Source organism: Bombina bombina, chromosome 3, assembly GCF_027579735.1.
Source record: "Bombina bombina isolate aBomBom1 chromosome 3, aBomBom1.pri, whole genome shotgun sequence".
Classification (NCBI taxonomy): domain Eukaryota; kingdom Metazoa; phylum Chordata; class Amphibia; order Anura; family Bombinatoridae; genus Bombina; species Bombina bombina.
The window spans coordinates 979,368,470-979,395,047 of NC_069501.1; the positions used below are offsets into that span (position 1 = coordinate 979,368,470).

The 26,578-nt window shown below is 38.4% G+C and overlaps 1 protein-coding gene across 1 annotated transcript in view; it reads right to left on the reverse strand.

Moving 5' to 3' along the window:
• Positions 1–585: 585 nt before the first annotated feature.
• The window catches only part of C1QL4 (complement C1q like 4), a 173,447-nt gene continuing 147,454 nt past the window's right edge, over positions 586–26,578 (reverse strand). Inside the window, exon 2 of the mRNA XM_053704960.1 lies at positions 586–765. Coding sequence (XP_053560935.1) covers positions 586–765 — 180 coding nt within the window. The remainder of the gene's footprint in view (positions 766–26,578) is intronic.

Genomic DNA, 26,578 nt, shown 5'->3' on the forward strand with positions numbered 1-26,578 from the left:
AAATCTGCTATTATATATGATGAATCATAATATGGCACAGTCTTGGAAGTTCCTAAGAATACATTGTAGTTAGATATGTTGTCCGTAGACATTTGTTGACAACCATACCAGATGTTTTACACACATGCACATAAGTCATTTACTTTTATCTTTTCTCCCTTCTCCAAAACACCCCCCCTGGTAAAACACCAAAATGATATAACATTTAGTTATCCATAACCTCCAAATTTAAACAGCTGATAATGAGAAATCACTAGCAGCCTCCGAGAATCAGAGCAAATCACATCAACCCCTAATATTTGCTCCCTGCCACAGAAGGTTGGTTCCTTTCTGCATCACACTGAAATGGAGAATGAAAGCTCGTAACCTCTTATATGCTAGACTGAATTCCAGCACTATTGTTCATGCTAGGCGCCTCTAACAAAGAAGGGGTTATCAGGAACATTTCCAACTGGTCTCCAATGTAGATTAGGGAAAAAGGAGCAAAACCTTTAGCCTTGCAGGCAGGGGTACTGGAGCAATGTTCTGCAAGTCTCTGTCAGGGAAGGGATTAATGGAGCAAATCATTGCAACTCATCTCTCCTTTCAGTCAGGGTAGATGATGAAGCCAGAGAAGGTGCTATATTTGTTGGTATTGCCACCATGCACTTTGCCTCCGTCCAGTTTGACGTATACCTCATCCCCTACGTCCAGATGCAGTATGACGCTGTTACTGGCATAGTCATAGTTTTGATCTGCATCCTGAGCGATAGCACTGGCTCGAACCTATAGGGGAAAAACACAAGAAGTTTGAAAAGCTGCAATTAATAAAATTCATATGATATCTTTAAATATATCAATACAAGGTTTAAAGGTGCATTTTAAAGGACACTATGATATATGATAGATTTGCATGGCACTGTGTTACAAGTGTTACAGACATCCCCATTGGTTAAGCACATTTTGTGGAGTTTGATCTCTCACTTCCAAGCTCTTCTTAACAACTCAAAACCATGTTCTCAAGATTATTCAGAGCTATACATACTACTGAAAAAGGCTGACTTCATGCAGTTCTGTAACCAATCGGCCATTGGCCATTATGACATACACCATAATGAAGGACTAGGGTTGCCAGGTGTCCAGTATTCAACTGGTCAGTCCATTATTACAGGTTGCCCAGTAATGCCCCAATCCATTACAAACATAGCACCAGATAGAAGTGACTCACACATTACTTTATGTGACTTAAGTCAAAGGATGGTAAAAAATAATCCCTGACAAATATGTAATTGACAGTAAAAGAGGAAGTTAAACCACGTCTCTGTGTGTTACTAGTAGCCATTGACGGTAAAATCTCTGCTCTGCATTTTTTTACTGGCAATCATAGGGGTGTAAGAATACTGCTCTGTGCATGGCAGTCAAGGGGATTAAATCACTGTGTTCATTTACAACAGTCAAAGAGATAAAATCATTACACTGTGTGCGATATTGTCAGCTCTTTGCATGGCTAATCACCTGCATATCGTCCAGTATTCTTTTTGTGGACAGCTGGAAACCCTATGGGCTGCATTTATCAGGCTGCGTGATGCAGCTTTGGAGCTCCTCAGTGTAGGCTTGCATGAGCGAGCCTGCAGTCGACAGCAAGTAAGCAGCGACCTGATGACCACTGCTTCCTAACTTACAGCTCTGAGCTATCGGTTTGCAATCACCCTGGACAAGTTCCCCCGTTTGCGCAATATTAAATGCAGGCAGCATATATACATGAGGCACAACATGCAGTAGTAATATAGGCATAGACTGAAATAAGCTATTTAAAGGGACATTGTACACTAGACTCTTTTTTTGCATAACTGTTTTGTATTTGATCCATTTATATAGCCCATCTGGGAGTGTTTTTGTAACAATGTTTACTTTTGCTTATTTTTTAATAACATTGTGCTGATTTCAAATTCCTAACCAAGCCCCAAAGTATCAGATGTATACGCTCCTGTCTATGTTGTCTGTCATTTCATATGCAGGAAAGGAGTGGGGGGGGGGGGGAGTCTGAGCTTCTTGTTTTTCCAGCCACTTTCACTGGGTGTCGCAGCCTAACCTCATCAACGGTGCTTAACTGGGAGCTTCTAAGTAAGTTTTAAAAGATTTTATACTGGATTTTTAGATCAGTATCTGTGCATATTATTCTTTATAGTAGTGTCTATTATATGCAGTTATATGAAAATTGGTGTATACTGTCCCTTTATGGTGATATAAGTTTTATTATTACAGTAAAGGCTTCATTTTAAGCATGAAGACTTCACACTGTAAGAGATGTGAGTGAACTAATGGTGAAATTAACTTCTTTGGACACCAAAGAGATAAGGAAAATGCAAGATACTGGTCACAATTTTATAACAACTATATAACTAGACATGTGCGATTCGGTTCGGTTTCAGGCGATGTCTATCCACCTGCTCAGAGCAGGCGGACAGGTTATGGAGCAGCGGTCTTTGTGACCGCTGCTTCGTAACTGCTGTTTCTGGCGAGCCTGCAGGCTTGCCAGAAACACGGGGCATCAAGCTCCATACGGAGCTTGATAAATATGCCCCAAAATGTGGAAACAAATCCAGACAATCACATTGTCTGATTTGGAAAGAATTTATTTGCAAATTATTTGGTCAATATCAAAAGTTCATCTCAATACTTTGTTATATATCCTTTGTTGGCAATGACAGAGGTCAAATGTTTTCTGTAAGTCTTCACAAGGTTGTCACACACTGTGCTGGTTTGTTGGCCCATTCCTGCATACAGATCTCCTCTAGAGCAGTGATGTTTTGGGGCTGTCGCTGGGCAACACGGACTTTCAACTCCCTCCAAAGGTTTTCTATGGGGTTGAGATCTGGAGACTGGCTAGGCCACTCCAGGACCTTGAAATGCTTCTTACGAAGCCACTCCTTCGTTGCCCGGGCAGTGTGTTTGGGATCATTGTCATGCTGAAAGACCCAGCCACGTTTTATCTTCAATGCCCTTTCTGATGGAAGGAGGTTTGCACTCAAAAGTTCACGATACAAGGCCCCATTCATTCTTTCATGTACATGGATCAGTCGTCCTGTTTCCTTTGCAGAGAAACAGCCCTAAAGCATGATGTTGCCACCCCCATGCTTCACAGTAGGTATGGTGTTCTTTGGTTGCAACTCAGCATTCTCTCTCCTCCAAACACAACGATTTGTGTTTCTACCAAACAGTTGTTCTTTGGTTTCATCTGACCATATGACATTCTCCCAATCCGCTTCTGGATCATCCAAATGCTCTCTAGCATACTTCAGATGGGCCCGGACATGTACTGGCTTAAGCAGGGGGACACGTCTGGCACTGCAGGATCTGAGTCCCTGGTGGCGTAGGGTGTTACTGATGGTAGCCTTTGTTACGTTGGTCCAAGCTCTCTGCAGGTCATTCACTAGGTCCCCCCATGTGGTTCTGGGATGTTTGCTCACCGTTCTTGTGATCATTTTGACCCCACAGGGTGAGATCTTGCGTGGAGCCCCAGATTGAGGGAGATTATCAGTGGTCTTATATGTCTTCCATTTTCTAATTATTGCTCCCACAGGTGATTTCTTCACACCAAGCTGCTTGCCTATTGCAGATTCAGTCTTCCCAGCCTGGTGAAGGTCTACAATTTTGTTTCTGGTGTCCTTCAACAGCTCTTTGGTCTTCACCATAGTGGAGTTTGGAGTGTGACTGTTTGAGGTTGTGGACAGGTGTCTTTTATACGGATAACAAGTTCAAACAGGTGCCATTAATACAGGTAATGAGTGGAGGACAGAGGAGCCTCTTAAAGAAGACGATACAGGTCTGTGAGAGCCAGAAATCTTTCTTGTTTGTAGGTGACCAAATACTTATTTTCCACCATAATATGCAAATAAATTATTTCCAAATCAGACAATGTGATTGTCTGGATTTGTTTCCACATTTTGTCTCTCATAGTTGAGGTATACCTATGATTAAAATTACAGGCCTCTCCCATCTTCTTAAGAGGGAGAACTTGCACAATTGGTGGCTGACTAAATACTTTTTTGCCCCACTGTGTATATATATATATATATATATATATATATATATATATATATATATAAAATATCTACAAAACATGTTTTTTGTTTTTAAAAGAAAACATACATTTATTTTATCTAATCCTAAATAATTCAGTAACTACATAATTGAGTTATTGCAAATTTCAGTGCAGTCAACATAGATTACACATTCCATAGCTGCAGCCATAATATATCTCATGCTGTACAAAACTGTCAGCTCTCCTTTAATAGTGATGAAGCTAACACACAATAACGCTGCATGTTCATTTGCATATCACTGCACATAATCCCTGGATAAAATGGTAGAGCTGGATAAAATGGTAGAGCAGTATGCTTGGAGTTTATGTAGTAAAATATGCTTTCTGATACATTTAGGGCCAGATTACAAGTGGAGCGTTTAAATTGCGGGGCACACAATAATTAACCAATCATTACAAGTGGCTGGTTATTGCTACGGCGAGCTTGTGGTAACAATTAGCTCTCAGAAAATTAACTATAGATCCAATCTCTGGTTAATTTTTTAAGAGCCCCAGATGCCCTCAAAATAGAGGGCATTGTAGTTTTTTATTTATAAAAAAAATTGCTTTTTTTAATTAAAAAAACTACACTTGTCAGTTTTTGGGGTCTAAAGTTGGGGGGGGAGTGGGGATTACATTGAGGTCTATGGGAACTGTGTGTTCCCAGTAAATATTTATGTATATGACTATATCTAAATATATTTATGTGTTAATATGTGTATATACACATATTAACACAAAATATATGTGTATAGTCATATACATATATTTAAAAATATGTTGCCATCACTGCGCTACTTACCCCTTTGCTGCACGAGGTTCTGATACCACAAATGCCGCACAGTGGAGTGCAAATATCACTTTATGAAAGCGATATATTGCGCTCCCCTTATAATCTGGCCCTAAGTGTGTAATTTACTCCTTGGCACACTAACAGATTCTTTTTGGTTTCAACATGATCTTTAAAGGGACATGAAACTCACAATTTTTCTTTCATGATTCAGACAGAACATACATTTTTAACCAACTTTCCAATTTACTTCTCTTATCAAATTTGCTTCATTCTTTTGGTATACTTTATTGAAGGAGCAGCAATGCACTACTGGGAGCTAGCTGCTAAACACATTGGTAAGCCAATGAAAAGAGGCACACACACACACACACACACACACATATATATATATATATGTATACTGTATATAGACTGCTCCTGAGCCTATCTAGGCATGCTTTCAACAAAGGATACAAAGAGAACTAAGTAAATTAGATAATTAAAGTAAATTGTTTAAAATGATATGTTCTATCTAAATCATGAAACAAATCATAAAATAACTGTTAATACAGACAATTGCCTTCCTTATCTATATCTCTATACACAAACTCTAAAACTTAGGGCCTGATGATCCAAAGCTCTCCGCTAAGATGAGATGATCTAAAATAATCCTCCAGCACTTCAAGATGCCTTATAAGATTTAAAAGGCAGATTTTGCTATACTTCTCTAAGGGGGGTATACTTATAGCTTCCCATGCATTTCTGTATGTGAAGGAGAGACAAGCCATAGCACTGCATGATATTAGAGTTTTGTTACATTTACACTTTTTGCTTTGTATTTTATATTACTTTAGATTTGAGATTTTGTACTTTAATTTTTATTACAATTAATCTTTGCACTTTCTATTTTGTATTTAATGCATTTAGATTCATTCAGCAGTGTATTTAGGATTGTAATTTTACACATTCTGATTATGCTTTGGCAGTTTCTGTGTCACCATAGGACCATCATTTGTATATGTATGTGGATCTTGTAAAATTTACATTGCACTTTGTATTTGTTTAATGTAAAATTAAACTGTCAGTTTCATATTACTTTCTAAGGGCCCAATGGTCAAAGATTATCCAGTTTGTAGAATCTCCAAAGACTCACCAGTTCAAGACTTCAAAGGGGCTAAACGCACAGAACCTGGAAGTTGAACCTCAAGATGAGAGATGCATTCCATAGAAAGTAATGAGGCTCTCTGAGATACAGAATCTCAAAAGGGGAGAGTGAAGTTAAGGGTGTACCACCTAACACTGATATTAAGTCTCAGTATGCAGCAAATACAAATTCAACTAAAATGTTTTCACTACAATTTAACTTGGACTTTTCTCTAGTTTAGTACATTCATTTTATCTCAGTTAATTAAGGGTATTCTGAATTTTGAGCAAACTTCCCCTGCATACATCTGTCGAGATAAATCAGTGAAACCTGCTGGTAAAAAATGCTTAGAGCATATCATAAGAATTGTGAGAGAGATTCAGACATACCCTTGGAACTCCCCTGGTTAGCCCAGGGAACTCCCCTGTCCCTCCTACTTTATGAAACCGTCAGTTTTATTTACATAGAACAAATACAATGAACAATGCAATTTTTAAAAGATACACATAAATATAAAAAGCATGATCCCAACTAGTTAAAGTAACATAGAAACAATCAATGCATAATAAGAATTTGTAAAATCACTGCTGTCAACAGGATCTAAATGCGTTAAAATACAAAACAGAAATTGCAAAGCTTAAATGTAATAACATTTAAAGCACCCATTCATAAGTCTACAGTAATATAAAATACAAAGCACAAAGTGTAAATCCAGCATAACTCTCAGTGCTATATTGCACTGGGTTTGCCTCTCCTTCACATACAGAAATGCAGGGAATGCCCCTTAGAGAAGTATAGCAAAATTTACCTTTCAAGAATCTTGTGAGAGATACTGCAGTTCTAGAGGATCATTTTAGATAATTTCATCTGAGATTTATGGGTGGCATCTCTCATCTCTTCTGGATTTCCATGTACTGCCCTATATATATATATATATATATATATATATATATATATATATATATATATATATATATATGTCATGAAAAGATAAGAAGAAATTCCAGGAATGAAAGCTCACAGATAAATTTAACAATATTAATATTCACACCAGGAAAGCACAATCATGCGGAAAATTTTAGGCAACAGTGTTCATATAAGATGGTAAAAATAAATATATAGAATTGATACCTTTTGATGATAGAATAAAAAAGTTGAACCTGATCGGTCAGGGGTACATACAAGTACAACAGTAATAAACAGTCTATATTGCTCAAATATATCACAGAGATTATAAATAGTTTTTTAGCCTGCTACACCCTGCTGCACACAGAACCCCCTGTTAATGAGACAATGAGGTATACCCTGGGCAGGTAGAAAACGGGATCTAAGAGGCTAAATACAAAATCTGTGAATAAATTTATACTGATAATCATATGCTTGGAAATGCAGAGGATTGATGCAAGTACATAAATATTCATTATATTGAGAATGACCACTTCAAGTCTAGCTACACCCGGCTGCACACAGCACCCCTTGGCATAGAGGTATAACGCTGGGCAGGTCTTAAGATTCCAAATTTTGTCTTAAGATTCAAAATTTGAGCTGTGCATGAATGCATAAATGTTGCTTCATTGAATATCGAATGTAGCACTGTTCAGTATTATTAACCTTTGCATGCCTGTCTTGCTATGTACATATTTAGATGGTCCACTTACCTGTCTACTTAGATCCCTATACGTACCTGCCCAGCGTTACCTCTATACCAAGGGGTGCTGTGTGCAGCCGGTTGTAGCTAGACTTGAAGTGGTCCTTCTCGATATAACAAATATTTATGTACTTGCATCAATCCTCCGCATTTCCAAGCATATGATTATCAGCCTGCTGCACACAGAACCCCCTGTTAATGAGGCAATGAGGTATACCCTGGGCAGGTAGAAAACGGGATCTAAGAGGCTAAATACAAAATCTGTGAATAAATTTAGACTGATAATCATATGCTTGGAAATGCGGAGGATTGATGCAAGTACATAAATATTCGTTATATCGAGAAGGACCACTTCAAGTCTAGCTACAACCGGCTGCACACAGCACCCCTTGGTATAGAGGTAACGCTGGGCAGGTACGTATAGGGATCTAAGTAGACAGGTAAGTGGACCATCTAAATATGTACATAGCAAGACAGGCGTGCAAAGGTTAATAATACTGAACAGTGCTACATTCGATATTCAATGAAGCAACATTTATGCATTCATGCACAGCTCAAATTTTGAATCTTAAGACAAAATTTGGAATCTTAAGACCTGCCCAGCGTTATACCTCTATGCCAAGGGGTGCTGTGTGCAGCCGGGTGTAGCTAGACTTGAAGTGGTCATTCTCAATATAATGAATATTTATGTACTTTCATCAACCCTCCGCATTTCCAAGCATATGATTATCAGTCTAAATTTATTCACAGATTTTGTATTTAGCCTCTTAGATCCTGTTTTCTACCTGCCCAGGGTATACCTCATTGTCTCATTAACAGGGGGTTCTGTGTGCAGCAGGGTGTAGCAGGCTAAAAAACTATTTACGATCTCTGTGATATATTTGAGCAATATAGACTGTTTATTACTGTTGTACTTGTATGTACCCCTGACCGGTCAGGTTCAACTTTTTTATTCTTTCATCAAAAGGTTTCAATTCTATATATTTATTTTTACCATCTTATATGAACACTGTTGCCTAAATTTTCCGCATGACTGTGCTTTCCTGGTGTGAAGAACTACTTTTTCACAATTAAAATATTAATATTGGTAAATTTATCTGTGAGCTTTTTTTCAAAAAGAGTGCTGAATTCCCTGTCTTTCAATACCAGGATTTCATTCCTGGAATTTCTTCTTATCTTTTCATGACATATAATTTTAAAGGGTCTGCACCACCTTGTTTTTTACATTTCACTTGGCCGATGTGCCCAATTGTAACCAAATAAGTTAAGCTCTGATAGCAATTGCGTCCCCTCCGTAACTTTCTCGATTATATATATATATATATATATATATATATATATATATATATATATATATATATATATGTATATATATATATATATATATATTTTGAGGATTAAAATAAACATACAGACATTTCATTCCATTGTGGGATATCCAAAATACAAAAGCAATATGTTCCATAGCAAAGGAATTACATATGAGCAGATAGGTACATAAATGTAAAATAAAGTTGAATACAACGATGTCGCCGACTATCTAAGTAGTACCTGTACAATACAGATAAAAGGAAAATAAGGGAAATATCTAATGTTAATCCTCAGTTTTCTACCTCCAAACCATAAGTGAGGTCTCTATTGGACCTCCAACACATCTATTAAGACAAATAATAGGAGGATTACATTAATATAAGGTCCCTTGTGGACCTTTTGAATGCTATTGAAACATATAAAAATAGCTATGACATATATAGCATATATAATAAGTATAACCATTAACGATAGGGGAAGGGGTAATATTAAGATAAAGAAGCTTAATAACATATAAATATAAAAGAAACTGGTGGCATGAGAGGGTATCTTACCACTTAAAGTGATCAATATAAATACTTGCTTCTTCAAAGTAAAACAAATCATTCAAAAGTTAAAGGGAAAGGTTTCTTGGAATCTGCGTTCCTTTGTTTATCCAATAAACAAACAAATTTTTTTTTTTAGGGTGGACGGAGCTAAATGTAAGAGTAGGTAGAGTTACAGGACAGTAAAAAATATTGAGATTAGATGGAGGTCAATGTGTTAGGGTTTTCTCTAATCTCCAGAGACCGATATGTATAGTATAGCTCTTCAGTTTTACCTCTGGAGATGCACAAAAGGGGAACCATTATGGAAAATATGATTCAGTAAACCACTTAAAACTAAAATGACTGGAGACTGTTCCCTTATGGTATAAGCGAGCAAACTTATCCCAGTTACTATTAACACTGCTAATTGGGTACTAGTATGGGTCTTTAGCTAATTGCAACAAATATATAAATATATTTCAGTAGATTGTGGTAAGCAACACTAGACTATAAATGATTCTGAAATATGACCCAATGTCTAATGGTATCTTTTGGACCCCCAATGTAGCTGCCCGAGTATAAAACAAGGGGATTATATGTAAGTGAAATCAATTTTGAACCATAGAAGATATGTAGACTGTAATATAAATACAGCCTTTCTATATTAATAATATCCACTATAAAGAGCTATGCTGCAGCTCTAACAAATACTCTATGTAACTCCCTGATATCATTATTTAATGACCAATGACAAATGACTTCTAGGGTATCCTGTTCATATCTGGTGTACTCACTCAAAAACTTTGATAGTAGTAGATGTTAATATACATTTGAAAAAACGTAGATGATGGAGAGTTTGAAGCATAGTTAAACGCCACACTTAGGCCTTTACAAAGGAGATTTGAACATACTTAAGAACGTAACTCCTATTAGTATATATGGCTCATGGGGCAAATTAGCTAAAATCGCAAAATACCAGTACACAACTTATGCGGTCTCAAATTATTGCCTTGAGTTGCTCCAAATGTTAATGATTTGAAATTGGACTAGAAAACTTTGTGTCCTGTCACCCCAGCCGCAGGCGGCAAAACAAGAGGAGCAATCACATAACCTATTCTCCCAGTAGAGCACAAAAAGTACTATACAATACCACTGCTGAAGTAAGTGTGTGTCCCATGACCCCTTAATATAGGTATATTTATGTCCTGACTTAACCCAGAAATTGAGCGAGCTTGTAGATCTAAACATGAGCCAGTGTTCAAATTGTATAAATATCCCCGATCTGCAAGCTCCCATTAGAGGCCCAGTTTGAGAGGACTCATCTGCAGAATATGTTACAAAAAATGATGGACGATTATGTCTAAGTACATCAGCCAGCCATGCCAATAACCGTAGCAAACTGTTAGGTTTCAACTGATGAAAGACAGTTGTTTGGATCTGCAACTGCAAAACTGTTATAAAATGTCTCAATGGAGCTGAGATGTATCTTATCAGGAAGACAACCAGCTAGCTCACAGTGAATTTTTGGTAAGATACAGTTGCGGTATATTCAGGTATGAACCTGGTTATGATCTCAGAAATAAATCTGAAGAATGTCTCTCTCTATGAGGAAGAGCTATATATATAATTAAGCAGGCAGTCCTGAGTAACTGAACAGTGTCTCTTGTAATCATATACCAGGTGAGTAACGAATTGCAGTGATGAGAAACTTCACATATATACATATATACAAATTAGAACATGTTCATGCTTACCACAACCTCAGGACACTTTGCTTGCAGTTATTTTCAGTGAGAGGAGAGTTTCTGATCTGCAGCTGACAGGCAAGTTGAGGCAACAGTGAAGCAATGCAATCAGGTAAGAGACAGAGCGGCTGTATGGAAACTGGAACTCAATTACAGGTTGTTATTCCTTAGAGCCTTTGTAAATAGTCAGCGGCAGACTTAGTTACAGTGACTGTGACAAACAAAAGAGCAGAGGTTTGGTATTGTAGCACAACTGTTTCCTTTGAGAGGAGATGATTGCTGCAGCTTGTGGGAGTCAGCATGAAGTGGGAATCACAGTGTCCCAGTTTGTAAAGATTCTGTGCTGCAGGTAGTTTAATGATTGGAAAGTTTCCTATTGTTTAGAATGCTTGAAATATCTCAGTAGATAAAGGAAATTAGAACAGTAATTTGTAATCCAAAATAGCTGTGATATACCTTTAAGGTATATCCCTCCCACTCCTCTAATCCTTTATAAGGAGGTGCTTAACTCCAAATCAGTGCCTGATTATTGAAGACACATAGCCTCTACCTGAGGTTGTGTAATCTGAGACTCCAGGTCTTACTTGTTTGAAGTAGTAAAAGCGCTATTTCTATTACCCTCATAATTTTGACTTGCTATCTAGTTACAGGATTGGCTTAAGAGCTACACTTTCTGGAACTCACCATTTACCACGGAACTTTCAGGATATCCATTCTGAGAAGCATTGCTGAGTAATCTGGAAGGAGACGCTGCCGTGCAGGACCGGAAGTGAGTCACACACTCTCTCACTGAACTGCAGCTCACAGCGTTTAAGACCCGCTCTCCTCTAAGGTAAAGCTTAAGCTTTCAAGTCTCCTTATAAATTCGTTTATACCAAAGACATGTTTCTGGCATCACTGTATAATCAAGGGCTATTCAGGTATTCATCTAGCTACTTTGTTACTCCTTATACTTATAGCGATGTACAAAATCCTGAGCCGAAGCTGTACTTAACATATTTGTGTGAACCAACATTGGAATGTCTGCTTATGTATATATTTTATATGAGTGAGTGTGTGTGAAGATACCAAACTACCACAATTGGATTACAATTATCCCTGAATACTCTCTTTGTGACTTACTTTATCATAACTGACATTAGAGTTAATTAGAGTGAAGTTTATCAATCATTCTGCCTTTCTCACAGTAATTCAACCTGCTGTGCATTAAAACCGCTCACTGTGTCTCAACCTTTAATACAGTTTATTGAAGGGTGTGTTCACAAAAGAGCAACAAAACAAACTTTTCACATAGTTTGGCTACTAAGTGTGGGTTCATTACAATAGCTTAGGATAAAGCAGAGAGAGCAACTATGTTACTCCTATAACACTCAATAACTAAGCACTTGTCTGAGGTTAGAAGACAGGTGATATAGAGTAGGTAGGTTGGTCTAATGAATAAAGGTGGTATTGGAAGTTATTCACACAAGTCAGTTTAAGGTGGAATACCTGACACAAACATATAGAACCCCTTAAACACATCTCAAAGAAGGGTCAATGCACCCCACGTGCAGTGTCCTAAACCTGGATCCACTTATTTTATATATTAGAACTACTGGCATAGAAGGCATTAGCCATATGCTACTGCATCTAAGCATAACTGTATTATAGGTCAGAAAAGTCCTAGTACATTTACATTAAATAACTGGATAAGAACTGTTATCTACAAACATATGTAACTGTAAATATCAGTGATAAAACATGGTAATGTCTGACACATAAACTGACAGTAGATTTCCTATACCGCTTAACAGCACAAGTAAATACAGTTTGCTATAGGTGAGAAAAAAGTAACTAGATAAGTTCACCGGGGGTGTATTAGTCCAAGAATCTTGTATGCTAGTAATGTTCCAGGGGAAACAAGAAGCCGCTTTTAGCCCACACCTAATCTATCAGGAGGGTTGGTTTATAGCTGGCCTGAGCTTTTCCACTAGCCCACGGTAGTGTAGTACTTATCCCCCAATTGAACATGGACCTGTTGAAATTGAGGAGTATCTGAACTTTAAGCAATCATCTGGGCTGTTGGTTGCACTGCAAACCGAGTGTTGAAATAGCTACACAACATTGAGCCAGTTCCACTTAGCTTTTCTTGTAGACCCCATACGGAAGCATCTAGCCCCATAACACAGATCCTCTTCCTCATCGTTGCGGAATATTAAAAGTCCGATGCAGCGGAGTTATTTTGTGATTGTACACCACTCGTACCTTGTTTGTCATCTTCTCTCCTCAGTACCCTCGGTTCACTATTTGCCAGCTGCAGTTCATAGCCATCTAGCAATGTGGTCAGCTCCATAAAAGAAATATCAGGGTCAGGGATCTGGGGTTCAATAGGTGTCTCAGAAGATGTTGCATGAGTGCAAAGGGTCTCTGTTTATTTGACGCCATCTTGAAGACCTTGTGGGGCAGTAAAATTTTCAAAGCATTGAACTATCATTAGGCTTAGCCCAGAGATCTGTTCCTCCAGTGTCTCACATAATAAGTCTGCATAGTTTTGTACCTCAGTGATCATCTTTCTTGGCGAGTCAAATTACTTGATATCTCAGTTGCCTGGAATAAAATCCCCAGTCTGTCAAAACCCAAGACGGCACCCCTTTCTGTCAGAGGGCCAGTATGACCTGAGTAACTTCAAATAAACATGTCCGAATCAACTCTAGACCATTTTCTGAGTAGCCTTAAGTGCCCCCGGTCTTTATGAGCCCACTTTGTGCGGATTCCTGTTGCTCGCTTTCAATTTAAAGTGTAAATTTACTCCAGTCCAGGTGGAGCTCCTGTAACACAAGCCTGGTCCATAGCTGGGCTTGCTCCGCCCCCCTGCCCTTTTACAGGGAGTGCAGAATTATTAGGCAAATTAGTATTTTGACCACATCATCCTCTTTATGCATGTTGTCTTACTCCAAGCTGTATAGGCTCGAAAGCCTACTACCAATTAAGCATATTAGGTGATGTGCATCTCTGTAATGAGAAGGGGTGTGGTCTAATGACATCAACACCCTATATCAGGTGTGCATAATTATTAGGCAACTTCCTTCCCTTTGGCAAAATGGGTCAAAAGAAGGACTTGACAGGCTCAGAAAAGTCAAAAATAGTGAGATATCTTGCAGAGGGATGCAGCACTCTTACAATTGCAAAGCTTCTGAAGCGTGATCATCGAACAATCAAGCGTTTCATTCAAAATAGTCAACAGGGTCGCAAGAAGCGTGTTGAGAAACCAAGGCGCAAAATAACTGCCCATGAACTGAGAAAAGTCAAGCGTGCAGCTGCCAAGATGCCACTTGCCACCAGTTTGGCCATATTTCAGAGCTGCAACATCACTGGAGTGCCCAAAAGCACAAGGTGTGCAATACTCAGAGACATGGCCAAGGTAAGAAAGGCTGAAAGACGACCACCACTGAACAAGACACACAAGCTGAAACGTCAAGACTGGGCCAAGAAATATCTCAAGACTGATTTTTCTAAGGTTTTATGGACTGATGAAATGAGAGTGAGTCTTGATGGGCCAGATGGATGGGCCCGTGGCTGGATTGGTAAAGGGCAGAGAGCTCCAGTCCGACTCAGACGCCAGCAAGGTGGAGGTGGAGTACTGGTTTGGGCTGGTATCATCAAAGATGAGCTTGTGGGGCCTTTTTGGGTTGAGGATGGAGTCAAGCTCAACTCCCAGTCCTACTGCCAGTTTCTGGAAGACACCTTCTTCAAGCAGTGGTACAGGAAGAAGTCTGCATCCTTCAAGAAAAACATGATTTTCATGCAGGACAATGCTCCATCACACGCGTCCAAGTACTCCACAGCGTGGCTGGCAAGAAAGGGTATAAAAGAAGAAAATCTAATGACATGGCATCCTTGTTCACCTGATCTGAACCCCATTGAGAACCTGTGGTCCATCATCAAATGTGAGATTTACAAGGAGGGAAAACAGTACACCTCTCTGAACAGTGTCTGGGAGGCTGTGGTTGCTGCTGCACGCAATGTTGATGGTGAACAGATCAAAACACTGACAGAATCCATGAATGGCAGGCTTTTGAGTGTCCTTGCAAAGAAAGGTGGCTATATTGGTCACTGATTTGTTTTTGTTTTGTTTTTGAATGTCAGAAATGTATATTTGTGAATGTTGAGATGTTATATTGGTTTCACTGGTAAAAATAAATAATTGAAATGGGTATATATTTGTTTTTTGTTAAGTTGCCTAATAATTATGCACAGTAATAGTCACCTGCACACACAGATATCCCCCTAAAATAGCTATAACTAAAAACAAACTAAAAACTACTTCCAAAACTATTCAGCTTTGATATTAATGAGTTTTTTGGGTTCATTGAGAACATAGTTGTTGTTCAATAATAAAATTAATCCTCAAAAATACAACTTGCCTAATAATTCTGCACTCCCTGTATATATATATATATATATATATATATATATATATATATATATATATATATAGTTTTTAATTGAGGTATTATGGTATACATTGCAAATATACAAAGAAGCAATATACAGTACATAGGCTTTTACAAACGTAGCAAGCAGATGTCTTGCATGGCACAAGTAAAAAACTTCTGTGAACAAAACAAGATTATGGCTAGGTACATTGTATGCTTTACATATATTTGAGGAATAAAACACTATACATCACCTCAGTTTTTACTTATTTCTTTTAGTTGTAGAATGTATATCCAGGGCTGCCATTAGAAATTTTGGGGCCCCTGACTTAACCATTGATCAGGGCCCCCCCCTCCTTTGACATGTGCAATTTTTGACCAAGTGACTAAAACATATATGCACTTTATTCTTAAGTGTCTATTTAAACTTGGAAATGTTGTAAAGGTAGTAACATACAAACACACAGATACATGTATACACTGAAACACACACACACACTCACACATAAGGATTCACATATAGACACTCTAGCAGACACACAAAGAAACACACTCAGACACAGACACCCAAACAGACACTCAGCACTTGTTTACACTGACCTGACAAGTAATGAGGTAAACTACAGTTTTGTAAAAAAGGAGATTTAGAAAAGAAAATATGGAGTTCTGATTATCTTTTTGTAAAGGAAGATGCCAACTAAATTATGACAACAGCATGCAGTGGCTGAAAGGAAGGGCCCTGAACTGCCTAAACAATAATTTAAAGGTTAAATGGTAGATTGGTGACTTCTGGAAAGGTCTCATTAGTCTCAAAGTCTGTAGAAAGATGTGAATAATCAGTAGTAAGGTCAAAATGTCCTAAAAAGGAACAGACAATGGATACACACACACACAAACAAACTCAAACTTGCACATACACCCAAGGAAACACCGACAGAGACAGCCTCAGAAAACACACAAAGACATACACACACACACACACACACACACAGAGACAACCACATAAAACACAGAAAGACATACAGTACATACACACACCCTCACTGAGACATCCACAGAAAACACACAAAGACATATACACACCCTCACAGAGACACCCACAGAAAACGCACACCCTCACAGAGACATCCACAGAAAACACAGACATCCATACATACACACACACACTCACAGAGACATACACAGACATACACACCCACCCTCACAGAGGCATCCAGAGAAAATACACAGAGACAAACATATACACACCCTCACAGAGACACCCATAGAAAAAGCTCAAATACATATGCGCACACCCTCACAGACATCCACAGAAAATGCACAAAGACATACACGCCCACCCTCACAGAGAGACTCACAGAAAAAAATACATACACACTCATAGAGACACAAACCAAAGCACAAAGACATAAACACAGACACCCACAGAAACACTCACAGGAAGTAACTTTTCTGCACATTGCATCCCCTAAATCAACAGTGTGTGACATGCATGATAAAAAAAATTGCAGAAATTAAGAGATCACTTTTTAAAGAATCATATTTGTAAATGTGCAAACAAAAATAATTATGTGAATTCAAAATTGTACATTAATGATCTGGGTAGATAGCTAGATGAAGAAAAGTACTTTTAAAAGGTTAACATATGTTTGTTTTTCCCCATTTTCCCCAACCAATAGCATCACTTCAACTATAGTATACAAATGTTCCCATCTGTTAAATGTACTTATGGATTTTGAAAATGCTGTACTCTATATGGTCTTGGTGGAAACATAAGCTGTGGTACTCATACCATTAGATCTGGTTAAATGCAGGATTTAGGCTTGTTGGTATGTATTTCAAAACTAAGTCAGCTGTAGTGTAAACTGAACAGTTTTAAGTTAACCTGTCTCATTTCAAACACTGAGCAATCTTAGTTTGAAAGTATAACATGTTATGCAGATGTAAAAATCTTAGATAAAATGCCTCCTTGCATCTGGAACGTCCTTGCATAAAGGTGCAGTAAACTGGAATGTAATATATATATATATGTATGTATATATATATATATATATATATAAAACAACAATTAAAATTATGGGGAGGCGAAAAGTGAGTTTAAAATCCTCCACTAAATACAAAATATAGAGAAAATAACTCATTGTGTAAACCATTTACAGATCTAAATAAGTCAGAAGACTTGCTTTAAACCCAGACACTCTCTGACTACACTGTTTCCAATGCAGCAAAGGAATCTGGGTAAAATATGCAAATTAGGTTCACAATGACTCACCTTTTTACTTTTAGCCTGCTTTTTAAGACAGACTTCCCTTTATGCCATAGCACTGCTGCATTACTCAGCTTTTATGCTTAGCTAGGGTTAGTACAGTGATTTAGACCAATCCCAGGACAGCTGTTTCGTGGTTATTGCCACTCATCAGCTGGGAGTAGGTTAAATCATTGCTTGGTAAAGTTAATTTCTGGGGGAAATTCAACAACAATTAAAATTATGGGGAGGCAAAAAGTGAGTTTAAAATCCTCCACTAAATACAAAATATAGAGAAAATAACTCATTGCGTAAACCATTTATAGATCTAAACAAGTCAGAAGACTTGCTTTAAACCCAGACACTCTCTGACTACACTGTTTCCAATGCAGCAAAGGAATCTGGGTAAAATATGCAAATGAGGTTCAAGCAGTGATTTAACCTACTCCCAGCTGATGAGTGGCAATAACCACGAAACAGCTGTCCTGGGATTGGTCTAAATCATTGTACTAACCCTAGCTAAGCATAAAAGCTGTGTAATGCAGCAGTGCTATGGCATAAAGGGAAGTCTGTCTTAAAAAGCAGGCTAAAAGTAAAAAGGTGAGTCATTGTGAACCTCATTTGCATATTTTACCCAGATTCCTTTGCTGCATTGGAAACAGTGTAGTCAGAGAGTGTCTAGGTTTAAAGCAAGTCTTCTGACTTGTTTAGATCTGTAAATGGTTTACACAATGAGTTATTCTCTCTATATTTTGTATTTAGTGGAGGATTTTAAACTCACTTTTCGCCTCCCCATAATTTTAATTGTTGTTGAATTTCCCCCAGAAATTAACTTTACCAAGCAGTGATTTAACCCACTCCCAGCTGATGAGTGGTAATAACCACAAAACAGCTGTCCTGGGATTGGTCTAAATCACTTTACTAACCCTAGCTAAGCATAAAAGCTGTGTAATGCAGCAGTTCTATGGCATAAAGGGAAGTCTGTCTTAAAAAGCAGGCTAAAAGTAAAAAGGTGAGTCATTGTGAACCTCATTTGCATATTTTACCCAGATTCCTTTGCTGCATTGGAAAAAGTGTAGTCAGAGAGTGTCTGGGTTTAAAGCAAGTCTTCTGACTTGTTTAGATCTTTAAATGGTTTACACAATGAGTTATTTTCTCTCTCTCTCTCTCTCTCTCTTTCTCTCCTTCCTCTCTCCCCTTCCTCTCTCTCCTTCCTCTCTCTCTCCTCTCTCCACACTGTATATAAAAATGCATATCTGTCAAAAGGGCACCTACCATTTGTGTTTTGAGGAGGAAACATTTCTGCATGGTTTTAAATATAGAATTTCTACAGCATTGTCAAATAATCATAAATACACTGCTGCTAAAAAAATGTGTTTTTATGGACCCCTGGTCCCACCCCATACAACTACTACCACACTGAAGTTACAATCCGAAATTGCACAAAGAAATAAAAACATTTACTAAGTAAGTCCTACCTCCTCTGCAAATGAAAGTGATCTGCCGTCTGACTCAGGCACACACCGTAGAAACAAAGTGCCAAGTCTGTCTCACACTGTGCATAGTGGTTTAGTGCACACTCAGAAATCCTCTCAAATGCTAATACTTTACTCCTTGTAATAACATTTCCCATGCTCAATAAGCACTCTGATGTAGTACCCACTGGTGGCTGCCAAAATGTAAACAAAAAAAAGTTCTTGCCTCATGGGGCACCCCTGGCCCATTGGGCCCCTGACAGGAGTCACCCCTGTCACCCCCTGATGGCGGCTCTGTGTATATCCCCAATCCAGTAAAAGCCACTTTTGGGCTTCTGAACACAAACATCTTATTGTGGGGGATTGTGTTCAGAGTACACAGACCACTTTTGGACCTTTCAAAATATATGAAAGCTATTATATATATTACTGTAGTAAACATAGGAATCACTTATAAATGTAAAGAAAAACTTGTATAGATCTATAAAAGTATAAAGCAATAATAGGCCTCCTTCAATATGGCAAAATATAAAGATAGAGGCCAATATAGCTATGATTTCATGGGGAGCTTTAGGGGAAAAACATATAATGATTTAAATATGAACTCTATAGTAAATGAAATACTAGTTCTTTATATATTGATGTAAATATTATAATAATAGCAGTGTTCTACGAGGGAAACCGCAAAATAAATCTCTTGTCAAAATCAAGAAATGCCAGAGTACTATATGAAGGAGTCCGGATTGTTAAAAGGGTTAGGACAATCTTATAGGGCCTGTTAGCAAAAGGATTGCTATTATATTTAATTTGGCTAGTATATTAGCTTAATATAAATTTACCACTGTATGCAACATGAGCGGCTGACAGCGTATGTCAAGAGTATTGCTCATGGAGTAAGGTTATATAATACAAAATGAATTTTGCAAATACCTGGTTTTGGGTTAAATATGGTACTAAGTATAAATTGCAGTCAATGGCCCCTATTTATGAAAGGCCTGTCGGACATGATCCAACAGTGCGGATCATGTCCGACAGACCTCGGTGAATGCGGAGAGCAATACGCATTCAGCATTGCACCAGCAGGTCTTGTGAACTGCTGGTGCAACGCTGCCCCCTGCAGATTCTCAGCCAATCGGCCTCTAGCAGGGGGGTGTCAATCAACCTGATCCTATTCGATCGGGTTGAATTGCGGCGATCTCTATCCGGCTCCTCAGAGCAGGCGGACAGGTTATGGAGCAGCGGTCTTTAGACCGCTCCTTCATAACTGGTGTTTCTGGCGAGTCTGAAGGCTCGCCAGAAACACGGGGCATCAAGCTCCATACGGAGCTTGATAGATATGGCCCAATATGTGTGATGATAGAATATGTTAAGACCTGTGTCATTTCTGTTAAAAGAGACAAATATAAATAAGTTGGGCTAGTATCAGGAAGGGGAGGAGGGCTCATTACCCCGGCCGCAGGCAGCAAGTCCTCAATATATTTACATTATTTAAAATTTTACCCAAGCATGTAGGCATATTTATAGACCCCTCAGTATACCAAGTCACATAATAATATTACCAAGAACATTAATATGATAAAGGAAAAAAGTAGCAATTGTAAAAATCAGAGGGCTGATAGCACTCACTAACTTGTAGAAAACAAAACAACTGCTATTAACTACTAGTTTCATATGCACAAATGCATATTCGCGAATACAGGGAAACTGTAAGACACATGACTAAAGTTCAAACAGCATTTATCATCTCCCTACAGGCAGCAAAAAAGAATGTCCACCAGCTCAAGATGAACTGCCCAATTGATGTCTGCCAGGGAATATAGTATGGTCTAGCCGACTCCAATTTTCATCAGGGAGTTTGAAAGGGGAAGGTGTATGTTACCTAGTCTGAGCAGCAAAAAAAACAGCTTTTCCATTCCAGATATACTTTTTTTGCAGAATCATGTAAAGACCGATCCACATTAATTCCCATATCAGTTGTAATGCAGGCTGTAGTCAGCTTCATTTGTCTCATTTGAGGGTACGCATAGACAAGGTGAGAAGGGAAGTCATGGGTCGCTGTATGTGGCGGAACTGGTGAGTTATTCTTCATAGCTATTGGCATCCCTGTTAGTGCTTTGAATTCTGCCCCCTTGGGAGCAAGCAATCCCCACAGGGGCAATCCCAGTGATCTCCAAGTGCAAAACAGTGTCTAGCAGACCGGGAGTAGATGAGCGGCATGCTTGATCTATTTTATCCAGGATTTGTTTTCGATGTGCATTTAGCAGATCAGCCAGAGCTGTGAGAAATGTAGAGAAGTCCGCCATTTCTCCCAGGAATTTTGTTCTCTTTAATATTTATCCACCTGCAATTTTTGAGCCCGCTCCCGGACAGAAAAATATTTAGGCCATATAGTAAGACTCTCAGCCACGAGGGTGTAAAAATGGTGGCCGTGTATGTATTATCAGCCTAGGATTTAGGTAAGTTTACTAAGAATTTCCAGTAACCTAGTTCAATTATAAGTGGCATTAAAAGACAATTTTAATAAAGTAATTGCCGGAGCGGTGTGAGTTATGCAGCCATTCTTATGTGTAGTGGACTCCGCCCCCCCCCCGGTACTGCCCTTTTTCCTATAGAATTCAGTAAGTTCAGCCCCTGTAAAGTTAGCACTATAAATAATCTCCAAGCTGCAGAATCTTTGATCACCAGGGCCTTAGGGACTGATGATGAAAAATTTGCCGCCATGTAGAGAAATCACACAAAATATTTGAGATTATTTTAACCTTATATTGTAATATAAGAGGCTCTTCTTCACATACATAACCCTGCATAGTGAGATAAACATCTCTCAAGGTAAAATTGTGAAGTGTGTGTATCAGCCAGTTAGCCTTTTGCGCATGTCCTGCCAACCGCTTGTTCAGGACAGACACTTTGTTTTTACTCCACTTAAAGTGAAAGTTAGCTTCTTTGCTATCCTCAGTTACATAGTTCATTTAAGTTTTTATATAGGAGATTAACTGGAGCAGGATCAAACTTCATGTAAATCATTTCAATAATGTCATCATTAAGGTTTTTCTGTTTCCTATATGTGATGAATATAACTCAAATTTAATATAGTTTACCGAACTTAGGAAACAACTAAAAATATAACAAAAGATGTAGACCATTCTCCATCTGACTTGAGGAAAACAAAAAAGAAATAGAAAGTCTCCTCCTCATCCCACACCACATGAAATGAAAGAGTCCTGTATGCTCGACTGCTCAAGCCATATAGTTGTCTAGTGTGCAGAAGACAGGGCCTTAAATACAGAGAAGTTCTCAAGTATTACTGACTCCGATGGATCTGTGAAGACCGTTTCTGAAGACTTCAGCACAGGCATAGATTATAATTATTTAATTTTGCAAGTGAGATCATATTCCGAAGCTCAAACCTAGCGCTGCTTTTTTTCCCAGCGCACCCTTAAGACAACGCTGGTATTTAGAGTTCTCTGAGGGGCTGCGTTAGGCTCAGAAAAGGGTGCGTTGAGCCTAATTTAGCTCCACTTCAACCCTCAATACCGTGCTTACGGTAGCGGTAAGCTGGAAAAACGTGCTTGTGCATGATATCCCCATAGGAAACAATGGGGCAGTTTGAGCTGAAAAAAACCTAACACCTGCAAAAAAGCAGCGTTCAGCTCCTAACGCAGCCCCATTGTTTCCTATGGGGAAACACTCTCTAAGTCTGCACCTAACACCCTAACATGAACCCCGAGTCTAAACACCCCTAATCTTACACTTATTAAAGCCTAATCTGCCGTCCCCGCTATCGCTGACACCTGCATTATATTATTAACCCCTAATCTGCCGCTCCGGACACCGCTGCAACCTACATTATCCATATGACCCCCTAATCTGCTGCCCCTAACACTGCCGACCCCAATATTATATTTATTAACCCCTAATCTGCCCCCCCAATGTCGCCGCTACCTTACCTACACTTATTAACCCCTAATCTGCCGACCGGACCTCAACGCCACTATAATAAATGTATTAACCCCTAATCTGCCCACCCTAACATCTCCGCCACCTACCTACAATTATTAACCTCTAATCTCTCGCCCGCACCGTCGCCGCTACTATAATAAAATTATTAACCCATAAACCTCTCTAACCCTAACCCTAACACCCCCTAACATAAATATAATTTAAAATAAACGAAATAATATTCCTAAAATTAACTAAATTAATCCTATTTAAAACTAAATACTTAACTATAAAATAAACCCTAATATAGCTACAATATGACTAATAATTACATTGTAGCTATTTTAGGATTTATATTTATTTTACAGGCAACTTTGTATTTATTTTAACTAGGTACAAAAGCTATTAAATAGTTAATAACTATTTAATAGCTACCTAGTTAAAATAAGTACAAAATTACCTGTAAAATAAATCCTAACCTAAGTTACAAATACACCTAACACTACACTATCATTAAATTAATTAAATAAATTACCTACAATTAGCTAAATTAAAATACAATAAAATAAACTATTCTATAATACAAAAATAAACAAACACTAAATTACAAAAAATAAAAAAGAATTACAAGAAGTGTAAACTAATTACACCTAATCTAAGCCCCCTAATAAAATAATAAAAAAAAAATGCCCTACCCTATTCTAAACTACCAAAGTAATCAGCTCTATTACCAGCCCTTAAAAGGGCTTTTTGCAGGGCATTGCCTCAAAGTAATCAGCTCTTTTACCTGAAAATAAAAATACAATACCCCCCCAACATTACAACCCACCACCCACATACCCCTACTCTAACCCACCCAAACCCCCCTTAAAAAAACCTATCGCTAACTCCCTGAAGATCATCCTACCTTGAGTCGTCTTCACCCAGCCGAACAGAATTCTTGATCCAAGGTGCGCAGAGGAGGTCCTTCATCCGGTAGAAGACTTCATCCAAGCGGTGCAAGAAGAGGTCCTCCATCCGGTAGAAGTGTTCATCCAGGCGGCATTTTCAATCTTCATCCATCCGGAGCGGAGCCATCTTCAAAGGAGCCGACGCGGAGTCATCCTCTTCAACCGACGACTTCCCGACGAATGAAGGTTCCTTTAAGGGACGTCATCCAAAATGGCGTCCCTTCAATTCCGATGGAAGAGGATGGCTCCGCGTGGGCTCCTTTGAAAATGGCTCCGCTCTGGATGGATGAAGATTGAAGACGCTGCCTGGATGAACACTTCTACCTGATGGAGGACCTCTTCTTGCCCCGCTTGGATTAAGACTTCTACCGGATCAAGGACCTCCTCTGCGCACCTTGGATGAAGAATTATGCTCGGCTGGGTGAAGACGACTCAAGGTAGGATGATCTTCAGGGGTTAGCGATAGTTTTTTTAAGGGGGGTTTGGGTGGGTTAGAGTAGGGGTATGTGGGTGGTGGGTTATAATGTTGGGGGGTATTGTATTTTCTAATTTCAGGTAAAAGAGCTGATTACTTTGAGGCAATGACCCGCAAAAAGCCCTTTTAAGGGCTGGTAATACAGCTGATTACTTTGGTAGTTTAGAATAGGGTAGGGCATTTTTTTATTTTGGGAGGATTTTTTATTTTATTAGGGGGCTTAGATTAGGTGTAATTAGTTTAAACTTCTTGTAATTCTTTTTTATTTTTTGTAATTTAGTGTTTGTTTCTTTTGTATTATATAATAGTTTATTTTATTGTATTTTAATTTAGTTAATTGTAGGTAATTTATTTAATTAATTTAATGATAGTGTAGTGTTAGGTGTATTTGTAACTTAGGTTAGGATTTATTTTACAGGTAATTTTGTACTTATTTTAACTAGGTAGCTATTAAATAGTTATTAACTATTTAATAGCTATTGTACCTAGTTAAAATAAATACAAAGTTGCCTGTAAATTAAATATAAATCCTAAAATAGCTACAATGTAATTATTAGTTATATTGTAGCTATATTAGGGTTTATTTTATAGGTAAGTATTTAGTTTTAAATAGGATTAATTTAGTTTATTTTAGGAATATTATTTAGTTTATTTTAAATTATATTTATGTTAGGGGGTGTTAGGGTTAGAGTAAGGTTTAGGGGTTAATAACTTTATTATAGTAGCAGCGACAGTGCGGGCGGGAGATTAGGGGTTAATAATTGTAGGTAGGTGGCGGCAATGTTTGGGAGGGCAGATTAGGGGTTAATTCTATTTATTATAGTGTTTGCGAGGCGGGAGTGCGGCGGTTTAGGGGTTAATACATTTATTATAGTGGCGGCGAGGTCCGGTCGGCAGATTAGGGGTTAATAAGTGTAGTTAGGTAGCGGCGACGTTGGGGGGGCAGATTAGGGGTTTATAGGTATAATGTAGGTGGCAGCAGTGTCCGGTCGGCAGGGGTTAAAAATTTGTATTATAGTGGCGGCGATGTGGGGGGGCCTCGGTTTAGGGGTACATAGGTAGTTTATGGGTGTTAGTGTACTTTGTAGCACAGTAGTTAAGAGCTTTATATTCCCGCGTTAGCCCATAAAGCTCTTAACTACTGACTTTTTTTGTCGGTAGGAGTCTTGTCGGTAGAGGGTCTACCGCTCAGTTCTCCCAAGACTCCAAATACTGGAGTTAGGCAGATCCCATTGAAAAGATAGGATACGCAATTGGCGTAAGGGGATCTGCGGTAGCCTGGAGTCGCGGTGAGGAACTGAGCGTTATACCCTTTCCTGGCTGACTCTAAATACCAGCGGGCGGTAAAAAGCAGCGTTAGGACCCCTTAACGCTGCTTTTGACGGCTAACGCCAAACTCTAAATCTAGGTGTATATTAGTCTCCAGGTGATCTACTATTAACTTCACTTTCCCCTGTGAAATGATGTATCCTAGAGAGCCTCATTACTTTCTATGGAAGGAATCTATCACCTCTCTGGGACTTCCAGGTTTCCACCCTTTTTCTTATTGAATCCAGTGAGTTCAGCCCCTGAGAAATCTGCACTATTAATTTCTTTCCAAACTAGAGAATATTTGATCATCTGGCCCATCGAAAGTAATGAGGCTCTCTGGGAAACTGACACTGTCAGTTTTATTTTAAATAGAACAAATACAAAGTGCAAGGAAATTTGTTAAATATATACATAACTATACAAAGTATGACTCTAAGTTACACAGAAACTGCCAAAGCATAATCAGAATTTGTAAAATCTCAATCCTAATTACACTGCTGTACACATAATCTATATGCATTAAAATATCAAAAAGAAAGTGCAAAGTTTAAATATAAT